Source organism: Echeneis naucrates, chromosome 4 (genome assembly GCF_900963305.1).
Source record: "Echeneis naucrates chromosome 4, fEcheNa1.1, whole genome shotgun sequence".
Taxonomy (NCBI): domain Eukaryota; kingdom Metazoa; phylum Chordata; class Actinopteri; order Carangiformes; family Echeneidae; genus Echeneis; species Echeneis naucrates.
The window spans coordinates 5,550,001-5,562,428 of NC_042514.1; the positions used below are offsets into that span (position 1 = coordinate 5,550,001).

At 43.5% G+C, this 12,428-nt stretch overlaps 1 protein-coding gene across 1 annotated transcript; it reads left to right on the top strand.

Moving 5' to 3' along the window:
• Nucleotides 1-4,926: 4,926 nt before the first annotated feature.
• Nucleotides 4,927-12,145, top strand: LOC115042403 (C2 calcium-dependent domain-containing protein 4C). Its single transcript, XM_029500617.1, has 2 exons — nucleotides 4,927-5,257; nucleotides 6,062-12,145. The coding sequence occupies exon 2, from the start codon at nucleotides 6,116-6,118 to the stop codon at nucleotides 7,373-7,375; it is 1,260 nt and encodes a 419-aa protein (XP_029356477.1). The 5' UTR covers nucleotides 4,927-5,257; nucleotides 6,062-6,115; the 3' UTR covers nucleotides 7,376-12,145.
• The last annotated feature ends 283 nt before the right edge of the window (nucleotides 12,146-12,428 follow it).

Below are 12,428 nucleotides of genomic sequence, written 5' to 3' on the forward strand. Positions count from 1 at the left end.
TTGGTCATAATACCAAGCGGACATTTTAGTTACCTGAGCTGTGAACCGTCTAGTCTTAAATGATAAAATGGGTAATAAATAATAAAAACAGCTGACAGCACCTGGAGCTGTGACCGGAGGGAGACTGACACATTTACTCCTTAATCCTTCCTGATGTCACTTCCTGTCTTCAATTCCAGCTCACATCTTTCATTTCTTCTTGTCCAACTAACGCAACTCACCTTAAATTTGTAGATGATAAAATGTATGAGCCTTGTCAGTGTGAAACATTTTGTAATAATTGTTTTGCTCCCTTTTTCTATTTTCCCACAGACGCTTTAACAGGTGAGGCAGTGTTTTGTTGAGTAAACGCACAAACACCATAGTGCAGTAAGTTTTTCTCTGTGGAGATAAGCTCGTATTATCTGCTTTCCTGTTTCCTCCTCAGCTCAAAAAGATAAAATCCTACTATCGCCATCAGATGTTTGTGCTAACATTCAATATTCTGATAAACACGTTTTCCCACAAACCTAGATCAGTTATGTGTCTGCTTCCAAACTGTTTGTACTTTAATAATCAGGGCAGCTCTTATCGGAATTTATCTTGTGACTCCATTCGGCCTCTAGGGGGCAGCAACAGTTTGTGTCCAGTTAAACTGGGGCTGTTTTGTATGAACCTGACTGACAATAAACTTGATAGAAAAAGGTCAAGGGTCAAAATGGACTCTGACATTACCAGTAATTTTGTGTTTTTATCACTTTGTGCCATTTAAAGCATGTGTTTCTCTTTTTCAGCTGACTCTTCTGAACCTTTGGTCAACATCAGAAGCTGATTCCTGCCTTTATTCTCCAGCTGGTGGCGCCGTCATCTCCTCAGTCACACAACAAAAATATGCATCACCTTCTCAGATCATCTGCTCACGTCTGCTTTTTTTTCATCACCCACCCTGAGTAGACGCTGTACGCACCATTAAGTGATTTTTAGGGCTTATTGTGTCCCTCTTCCTCTTTTTCCTCCAAATAGCGGCCCCCCCCCTTCATGGCTGCTTCTTATCTGGCACTTGAAAATCACCAGTCGATGAGACAATCCTCTCAGCCCCTGGATCATCCCATCAGCACCCCCACCCCACCAGTCCATCAAATTCATCTCTAGTGGCGACAGGTCTGACCTTTCGCCCTGCGTGCGTCCAATTCAAATGCCAGTTTAAGTTCAGCGGAGCAGAAAAATCAACACACTCCGACGGTCCTGGCATTTGCAGAATTGCTTCTCTTCCTCTGTGTGTTTTGTTGTTTTTGTTTTTTTCCTCGTTCTTTCCACTCGCCAGCTCAAACTGCAGGTTATAGACCCAACTGGATTTGAGCCATATGTTTCACTCTGTGATTCTCTGCCAGTGGTTTCACGATGTGACCCTGACGGACATGTGTTCGCCCATCGCTGACCTCCAGCTGGGAGTCAGACTCCCTGTGAGCCAGAGCCGTAGATGGCCCAGTTGGTTTATGTGCGTCTGTCCACAGGTCGACTGTGACCGACTGGGGAGGTGAAGAATTACGAGAGAGTTGGTTAGTGAGGGAGGTGTGGGGGGGTTATACGTATGTCAGGATATGAGACGTCTCCACGGCAACAGAAGTTATGAGGAAGATGGAAGTAGGTTGGCAGGAAGGAAGAAAAGGTGGATGGCAACAATAAGAGGCTGTGGGGTAAAAATGGACTCTCTGACGTGTCAGGCTTCTCTTGCTCGAACATGAGTGACCGTAGGTGCAATGAGTCAAATCAGGCACACACACACACACACACACACACTGTAGAAGGAGGTGTGCAAACCTGGAAGTACACTACATGTCCTGCAGAGCTTTTGTGCAGCTCCTGTTTGACAGCTTTCTGCGTACCGACCCTGAGTCCTCCCTCCTGTCCTCCCAGGGAGCCAATCAGACATCAGCGGAGAAGGGAACGCTCTCTGCTTTGACTCTTTCACATATACAGCTTCCCCGTTGTTGAATAGGTACATCTGTCCATCCGGCTGGCAGGAAGACGCTGTGCTGCTCAGTGACAAAGTTCACTTTTTAACTTTTGAGTTTGCAGCAGCTGCGGTGTTTTCCACACCCTCTCGGACAGACAGAGATGTAGTGTCCGGCTTGTTAATGAGAGCAGAACAGACACATTAACCTTTTCTCAGGCTGTAGTCTGTACTTCCTTCAGTGCTGAAGATTCTCAGACGCTTGCGTATCGATCTCATTATTTTGTAAAGGAAGCTGTTGACAGTGTGAGCCTGGACCTGTTCAGACTGGTATGACGCTCACATGTTTTGCAAAGGATGTCTTGTTTGATTTATGGGGAAAAAAATTGTGTTGCCGTTTCTGCACTAAAGTGTTGAGTTGATCAGACAAGCGGAAGGACAATAATAATTTCATTTAAGTAGATTTTTTTTTTTTTTTTTTGCCTAATGCTCAAACAATCGCTGGTTCCTATTTTTTGTTTGTTTTGTTTTTATTGTTGTTACTTTATGATGAACAGGATTATGACGTTCTGGTCTTTGGATTATAGATCAAATACAAATGAAGCACCTGTCAGGCAGATGGAATGTCAGGACATACCTTTGTCCTGTTGCTCAGATCTTTGGGGTTCAGGTCTGTTGTCACCTCAGGCCGATGAGCATCTATCAGCTCATTTTATTTCATCCATTCTCCATACAGGGTTGGGAGGGTCAGTCTACTGCAGTACCAACACAGAGACCAGCTGTCCCAGTGTGAGGGGACAGTGCTGACCGCTGGACCACCGGGTCGATGGCAGCCCATCCGTTATCTTCACCGATTTTCCCTGTGGGGGTGGGGGGTGGGGGGGGGCGCTGGAGCCAATCACAGCTGGACACGTTCACTAAGACTTGCTCACACAATTTGGAGTCACCAGGCAACCTAAATGTGCACGTCTTTCTTCTGTGGAAGGACGCTGGAGTACCAGACAGGAAGCCGCACTGACCCGAGGTCTGAACACACCGCGCTAACCACGACATCACCCTTTCAACAGATGTTGTCATTTCAACAACTCCTGTTTGAATTCTAGAGATATTAATAAATCATCTCATCAAATCGATTTAAGGGGTGGGATCAAGATTTTACATTATTTTCTGACTATTGTGGCACTTTATGGTAAAGAAATGCATTAATTTATTGAAGTTAATTTAAAAATTGGACATCAGTCAGCTATTTAAGCCGTAAAATGCCTGTGTGGAGTCGCAGGCCAAGTGTCTACAGGCTGCTGTGGGGGAAGACTCTGCTATCTATATGGTTAAGTGGCTTTTCACAACAGACCTTGACATCTGGCAGGAATTCAGCCAGCGAAATGTATAATTATCTCCATTCACAGCTCAAATGGCTCACATGGTTTACATGCCAGGCTGAAGCTGTTGTTTCAGTTTGAACCTGAACATTCAGATTCACAATCATCACCTTGTGAAGAATCTGGCGTGGCGACTTGCGGGCCTGGTTTTCTGTGTGTGTGAGTGAAGAGAGACTGAATATGGATTTGCAGACACTATTTACTGAAAGCCAAGATTAATGTTGCACAGATATGAAACACACCCCTTTAATGTGTTTGTGTTGTCATGTGTGTGTATTTTCACAGTATTGTTACTTTGGTTAGAGCCTTGTCAGGAAGAGACTCTAAAACATCGTCACAGATCACAGTAAAAACAAAACCACTCGATCAGTGATAGCTAAATTAAGTTGCGATGAATTCCCACTATGAGTGTAGTCATTAACATCCCTACATGAAAAACACAAAACAAGATTTGGTGCATCTCACTTGCTCTCTGTTGTACTTGTAGGTCAGTTTGACTCAGTTTTGACTTGAAGGGTGATGCCTGTAAGAGAAAATAAAGGAGCCTGAATGTGACTCACACAGGGATGCTGTGCTCGTTTATTTTCCTCATGATTTCTTTGATGCTTAATCTGAATCTAAGAGCAGATGTGGAGCTGTTTGATATTTTTCCTTCAGTGACTGCCACAGTCCTGAGGAAGCTGGTGTTTGATTCCTGTACAGCCTCCGAGCTCCTGATACAGAAACATCAGTTGATCTATCGCTTTGGTTTGCGTTAAAAAATGTCAATTTGATTGATCTTCATGAAATTTTGTGCAGATATTAACATTCCCTGAGGACAAAGAACCCAGATGATGTTTGTAAACATGAATCTTCGTGGTTGTTTCGGATGCAGCCAGAAATATTTGAGGATATGCAGATTGGATCGGATTCGACCATTTTCTGAAACCAAAGTGGAGTTTTTTGAACCATTTACCATAAAGCTCTGGTTGCTTTGCTCTGTGAGCTGCCAATTAGCTGTGACAAGGAGGGCAATTCTATCCAAAGAAACTGAGCTCGTCCATCAGGAGCAGGCAGAGACAGTCACAGCTGGCGCCTCTTCTGTGGATCTGCCGTTTGCAGAAGCTGCTGTTGCCTCTGACCTTCACTCTCAACCAGTGATCGACATCTGCAGTGGCTCAAATCTGTCCAGTTCAGCACGGCGGCCTGAATGCGTCTGAACTCAGAGCACAGCAGCTGCACGGCACTCGGCTCACAACCGAGCTCTTTTTGTCCGACAGGTCAATGAAGTCAGTGGGACTCTTCCAGCTTTAGAAAGACAAATGTATTTGTTGCCATAGCAAAGTTTCCGCAGGCGTGACGACAAAACGAAAAGGTTTTTGTTTGTTTGTTGTTTTTTTAAGGAAGAAAAAGCTGCTGTAAATTGAGCACCCAGCACTCAGGTGCATGTTCTTCACACTGCTTGTCTGCAGAGCTGCATGTTTTTCCTGCTCAAATAGGCCCCGTCCTGTTAGCGAGAATGATTTACTGACACAAACAGTTTGTCAGGGCACAAACAAACAGGACCTGAGTGAGTCCACTAATAAAATAAAGTTCAGCCCTCCGCATATTCAGTTGCCTTGATGTGTCGTAATGTGGCAACACAATACTTCAGCAGCAATACAAAAACAACACAAACAAACGAAGGGCTGTCTTTTCCACCGTGGCGCAGCAGAGGCTGCGGAATGATGCCAGTGAGCGCGTCGCATCAAGCCACCTGTAAGCTCCCTCTTCCCCTGATGTGCAACCAGTGAGTCTCCTACTGGTCCTGCTGGGAAACACGGACACACACAGTTTGATCTTATTGGTCAGCCGCAGCTATAAAAGGAGCGACGTTCGGCTCCGCAGCGGAGACCGACTGAGGGCGCAGAGCGGCGCCGAGGAGCGCACCATCCTGTCCGGGGAGGAGACGCCTGAGAGGAGCGCTGTGAGTACACGACAAACACGTTTAAACTGTCAGGTCTCATTGCGTTGTTCTTTTTTTTCTTTCAGAGGTTGTTGTTTTTAAACCAGACCTGCACTGAAAGGTGGAAGAGGAGCTCTCTGCTCTGCCGCCTGCTGAACTGAATTTTAGTTTGTAACTTTCACTGAATCATTTTCCTCAAAGTCGAAGAATAAAACTGGGAAGTGAAGATGTAAAGAAGTAGATCGCTATTATCTGACTTTAAGTTTTTCCCCTGACCCTCTAAGTTTAAAGAAAAAAAAATGCCCATTTGAATAATTATTTACATTTAAAGTGAATTCAGAGAGGATTAGATTTGACTGATTTAGTCCCTAAAAGTCCTTTTGTTGTTTTTGGCACCTTGACTCTACATTTATACAACTAGTCAGAGCAGCCTGTACAGTCTGACTCCTTTTCATTTTGTGTGACTGTTGTGTAGTCTGTTAGTTTCAGGATGCAACACTGCAGACTGAGACTTGTTAAATTACGAACCTCCAAACGTCTCAGGAAACTGCAGCTGTTCATTGGAAGCCCCTCTAAAGCTGCAGCGTTTGTCTGTGTGAGAGCCTTTCGTCCAGACCATGTTGTCAGCTCCAGCATCGAGGCTCAGACTCTGTACGCCCTAATTGTAGCCTTCTCAGTTCTTGTTTATTCAGTTTAATCCTCAGGTTTTAATCACAGGCTGTTTGCTCATCAGGGCTACAACAACAACACCGAGGTGTTATTTTTACCTCTCTGTTTTCTCCTCCGGTCATTTACATCTCCAAACCTTTGTGTCATTAATCGCAGATAGCTGTCCACCCTCAGTCTACACACCCACACACCCCACTGTCCGGTGGGACCATGTGGGTTCTGGATAAGATCCGCGACTCGGTGGAGACCGGCGTGCTGCGACAGGGAGAGAACGGGGACAAAAAAGGCACCACTCCAGTTTACAGCAATGTCCTCACCCCAGACAAGATCCCAGACTTTTTCATTCCCCCAAAGCTCGTCAGTTGCCCCCCAGAGCCCGAGGCTCTTGTTGTGAAGCCCAAAGAGGGGCTGCAGCTGTCCACGTCTGAGCAAACCATCGGCAGCGGGAGGAAGATCAGCAGCCCCAGAAGTCCACGTCTGGTGGCAAAGGTTGCTGGAGACACCAAGAACCTGCTGAGAGCAGCAAACCGCCACATCATCCAGATAGAGAGTGCTGATGATGTCGTGGCCGGAGACACCAATGCGGACCCTCAGTCGCAGACAGCTATGTCCCTGCCTTATGTTCCCAAGACTCAGACGTCCTATGGCTTTGCCACCTTGAAGGAAAGCCCCCACACTCGTAGAAAAGAGTCACTCTTCCACTCCGAACATACCAGCCCCATCACCTCCCCAAACACCCAGAGGAAGATGGCGGGGAAAAGTGGCGAGGCAGGAAACCATCTGAATCCAGCAGACTTCAGCTCTTCTCACATGAATCCTTACCGATACTTCAGCGGTGGGGAAAGTGACACCTGCTCCTCAGCCGAGTCTTCTCCCTTCAGCTCTCCTCTGCTCTCCCGCTCTGCATCTCTACTCAAGATCTTCACCCAGGAGACGCAGGCCAAAGTGGTGAAAGCCAAGCGGACGTTTGCTCGCCACAGCTCTCTCTCCACCGACGAGTGCAGCTCGGCCGAGCACAGCCCCAACATCCAGCGACGGCTCCACATGCCGTCCCTCCACGGCGGCGCTGCAGCGTCCGACCACGGCCTCCATCGAGAGCACACCATCAACCTGCACAAAGGTGGTGCGGTGAGGATCAGCGCCAACTATGACTCCAGCACCTCCCGCCTGCTGATCCGCGTCCTGGCGGCAGAGAGCCTGTACGACAAGCACATTGACATCAAGAGCATCAACTGCTGCGTGGCCGTCTACCTGAACCCGGGCAAGCTGCAGAAGCAGAGGAGCAACATCATCAAGAACAGCCGCAATCCGGTCTTCAACGAGGACTTCTTCTTCGACTCAATAAGCTCCGTTCAGGTGAAGAACCTGTCGGTGAAGTTCAAGGTGGTGAACAAAGGCACCAGCCTCAAGAGGGACACGTTGCTGGGAGAGCGAGAGGTACCACTGACCAAGCTGCTCTCTGGGATTTAAAGCCGAAGACCAAGGATACTGAGCTACATTAGATCTTTGCACTGGTTTCTACAGACTACTGCTCTTTATACTGCGGTAGATTAAATCATTGGACTTAAAGATAAAAGAAGTTTGTTTTTTTTTTTTGGAAGAAACTGATTCCTAAAGGGGAGAGAAGCTTTACTCAGATTTGAAGAAAATTCACAAAGTGATTTTTTTTTTTTTTTTTGATGTACACTGGCGGGTGAGGAAAAACAGAGCGGTCACATTTACATACACACCAGAAGCACAATTACAATGCTAATGATATTTGCAATTAGGAGAAAGTCTTTGATTGCCATAATCTGATTCTGTTAGTGTACTTATGCTCTCAACGAAAGAAGGTGAAGTCTATTAACATACTCACTGCAGAAGGGTTTTCTCTACGTTAAAAGTGCCATGTGGAGTTTTTCATGAACAAATCAAATCATTTTCCTTCTAAAGGCTCATCCAAACCATCACCCCACAGCAGCATGGCTGGGTAAAACTATCTTTAAACTGGATATGCAGGATGAATATTTCTGCATGTTTTTGCTAAAAATCCACTTATTTTGTATACAAGTGGTCAAAATAATATCAAGTTTCATTGTTCAGATTCTTGTGCATCATTAAAATACTACTTTCTAGAACGACGTGGCGACAGGTTGGACTAATCCTGCTGCACTTTGATTTGAAAAGGCAGAAGTGACGTAATGTGGAGTACGTGGATTTTAACGTCTTTAGTGGCCACCAGTTCTGTTTTAAACTGCATGAAACCCAGCTCACTAAGTTAATGAATGCACATGAAGGGGGAGAACATGTTTGCAGATTATATAAGAAAGTTTCCACTTATATTCACCTGGTTGATATCATCTCTTCAGCCTTATAAATGACCACTGTGGACTTTCCAGCTGCAGCCCGTCACAGCAGCCTCGTCCAGTGTGGGCAGTTTGATTAAATCTCGTGCAGCCTGGCAACGGTTTCTCACCCAATAGGTGCGCCAACATTTTCAGTCCGCATTCAGACCCGTTGGCATCACCTCGGTGTCGCTGCACTGACTCCCCACGGCAAGAATAAAGCAGCAAAGGGGAATTCAATTTTGCAGTCAGGAAAGATCAAGGATGGTTAAAATTTCTCTCCACTCTGGTTCAGTGAAGTCTCTCAGGATAACTTGTGTCCTGATTGTTAAAACAAAAAAACAAAAAAAGATGCCTCAGTTGACGATATTAAAATGTCTGAGCATTTTCACAGCTTTTTGGTTAATCCTTGTAGAAGATTTAACAAAGAATGAAGTCAAAAGTCTACTGTGTAATAAAAAAATATTCATATACTTTATGCAACCGGGCTATTGGCAGTGAACAAATACAGTACCTGTGTGCATGTAAATATATTAAATGTCTCAAACGAGAAGAATAGAGCACTGTAGACAAAGTGCAGAGTAACAGTTGCATGGCATGAATATGTCAATAACACGCAGGTGTTTGCATGACATGCTCACAGCGTAATGAAACCCTGAAGCCTTACAATGCGTGTGTGAGAGAGGGAGTGATTAAACAAGTGCTTTTTGATCAGCATGATATTTAGTCCAAAGTTGTTAATTTTCTATGTAGTATTTTGTAAAATGCTTTTGAATGGTGGAAATGACTGTAAACAAGTGTTGGATTTGTACTCTATATATCACTACATATATACTAGTTTCTACTGTTGTCAGTGAAGTGCCAATTATGCATCAGCGAGTGAGAGATACTGACGGGAAGCAGCTTAATTATGTCCGTTTAACTCTAATGAAGCCCAGGGGACCAAGCAGAGGTGTCAAAGAATGAACTATGAAAAACAAAGGCAGCAAAGAAAACATTATGTGCTTCGCCTTTCTTCCTGAACTCCGCCGTCCTTCTGAGGAAGTGGAAAAAAAATTGTATCTGATTGCAGCCTCAAATAGTCGGCTGAGGAGAGCGACTGCAGAGGCGTCAGAGTGATGCAAATGACTGAGGTTTCTTACACACTTCAGTTTCATTGTGGGAGGATCGCTCTCACCTGGTGTCTGTAGCTGACTGTAGCACTGCTGTTGATACGCTCTATATACCTTCTATACAGTGTCGCTGTGAAAGTCGGTGATCCGTTGTAGTCCCAGTTGCAATCATACAGTGCCTGCTCATAGAGTTATTGTATTTTCTACTCAAACTTCCTAAATTGTACTCAGTCCTGTTGTTGTCAAACCTTCTCTGAGGTTTCTTCTAGCACTACGTCTGTGCAGCTGTGGGTCGACTTTAGCTCATATTCTAGATGAGGAATTGCTGCCGAGACATATTTTATTAATCATAATAATAATAATGATGATACACCTTCAATAGTGAAATTGTATGGCATGTATGACTAGTCCTTTTTTTTTTTTTTTAGAGCTAATAGCTTTGACTGTTTTCATGTGAGTCATCATGTAATAGGGCAGGGACCGGGCTATTTGAAAACCTTTTCTGTCAAATCTAAAAAAAAAGAAAGAAAAGAAAGCAACTTTAAAGAAATATCTATCATAGCTGAAACAAAAGGCTGCTTGTGTTTTTTTCCACTCTTAATTTGTATGGACATCGGAAAGTATTGATTCTCTTCAGATCTTTTCAAGGTTTTTCTTTTCTTGTTCGTTTCTCTTTTTTTTTTTCAACAAAACACAAAAGACAAGAAACTGTTGTTTCACTTCTGTGCTCTCGCTGATTTCAAGATATTGAAGAAGCTGAAAAACAAAAGTCCAGCTTTAACTTGTCAGAGCAGAGAAATACTGTTGCATCACTGTTTGCTGAGGATTTGTGCACTTTGATTGCTCTGAGAGACGACATTTATCACCGATCTCCAAACAATGCTTATATATTATAAGATCTAATGACAGCCTTGGTGATTGTGGTTTAATATTTGAAACTTATAATGTCTTAACAATTTATATATAAACTGCTCAAACTAAATGAAATCCCAATAAATTGCGGTGCTAAGTATACAGCAGGATCTACGGGATCTAACTGTATTTCAAAAAAACATAAACTATCTGCCAGTCACTTGGGTTCGCCTTCTGAGGACCACGAATGTGTGTACAAGCTTCACTCTGGGTCAAAGTGTAGAATCTGTGGAGTAGTGAAACTTTCTCTCTGGTCATTTTGAATCTCAAATGTTATTAACACTAGCAAAGCAGTTAGCAGAATTAAATTTCCCATTATCCAGCCTGCTGATGTGGAGTATCAGTCTTTATGTCCTTATCCTAATTAGGTGCTAAGCAGCAAAGGCTTGGCTGATGACATTTGACGATGACAAACAAAAATTGAGGGCAGTGTCTCAGTCTCTGTGTGGGAGAGTGCTGGTCAGTTGGACATTGTTGGGTTTTTTGTTCTTTCGTTTTTTTACATACTGTATATACTGTGTCTCTCAAGTCTTCCTGTCTTGACACATTCTTGCTAAAAAACTAAACTGAAAAGTGCCGGTCCGTTACTTGACAATGATATCTTTCATTTCTCTCCTTAGATGAACAGTGGAGTTTGATATACATGTGCTGTAGCAGTTCTTGTGTTTCTGGCCTGTGCAGGTAGACTCTTTTATACTCTGATGCGACAACCATTGGCAGATTTTCTGTGGTCACTTGTGGTGTTTTTAATGCGTGTGATATACCTGAATTAAAGGAGAAGTTCCACAGCAGCTCAGCACGTGTCATTATTGATTTGCAACTAATTAGCGGACCTATTTTTTTTGGAGGGGGGGCGGGGGACGTATAGTCTATACATTGTAACTTGTACAAAAACCCCTTCGGCCCTCTCCGTCAGCACTTCCTGTCTTTTCCATTTTTAGAATTATTTTACTTGCCACAGAAATGTGACACACTTGTTCCCTCAGTCAAAGTTTAGTCTGATTGAAGATGCCACCTCTCCGTATCCAGTAGCAGTGTCCAGGCTTCCTGTCTTTCTAAACCCCGTCCCCCCGTCGCCCCTGAATTAACAGTCACAGCATACAAAATAACGTTGAACATGCTGGGTTTAATTGGCAGGGTAGTAGTGCACCATCACATTAGCCTGGGGGAGGATTCAGACTCGGAGCCTCCAGTTTGGAGAGGAGGTGTGTGGGAGGACACACACACTGATATACAGCAGGGAAAAACCTATAATCGAGGTGACATGACTGTTTCACTGCATACTCATTTATCCATTCAAGAAACCATACATCTGAACCATTTGTAATTAAGTTAATTAACAGCGGCTCAAATGTATAATGTGATGATTGCTTCATTGCTTATTCACCAAAATCAATCATCACTAAAGAAAACAAGAATCTCTTCAGGGCGTGGTTCAAATGATGTCAATAGAATAGAAAATAAATCAGAATATAAATGTAGAACTTCATTATTATACATTGTTTGATAGATCATTTTGACTTATTGTATCGTACGCTTCCTGTCATGATTAGCAATTTCATTTCATGTGCAAACCTGCAAATGATAAATCAAGCTTGAACTTTGACCTAGATTTTATAAGGTGGTAACAAATGACCGCCTTAAAGAGCTGAAAATGGAGAACCTCTCCATCTGGCAACAGAGCGCCAGCAAAAATGTAATAGTTATCAATGTATAGTTGAAAAATCCAAACCATGCTTTAAATCAGTAATATTTGATAACTAGCCCCACTTTAAAATGCTATAAAAGCAAAAAAATAAAAAATAGAAAATACATGTCCACAGTCCAACTACATGAAGAAATAATAAATGGCTGTCAGTATTTAAATATAATGTTTAGTGTGTTTGTTGTTTTGATATTATCGCTAATTTCTGTTTTTGTGTTTGTTCTTTTCACTTCTATTCAATAAAGTTTTTCGAAAAAACAAAATCGTGTTGACCGTTGGCCCGTGTCGTTAGCCTGTTAAGCTAACGGTCAGTCATGGTGGGAAAGGAGTGAAAACTCACCAAAATGGACAAAGTTCAGCTCCTCGTGGATTCTGAAAAAGTCCACACAGATGTCCTCAGAGATGAAAACTTCCTCCAGCTCATTCCGGATTTTTATCGGGCCCAGATCAGCTCCGAAAGTTTTCACCTC

Bases quoted from the DNA above. Each gene is read 5' to 3' on its own strand.
- LOC115042403 (XM_029500617.1), top strand. From the start codon at position 6,116: ATGTGGGTTCTGGATAAGATCCGCGACTCGGTGGAGACCGGCGTGCTG.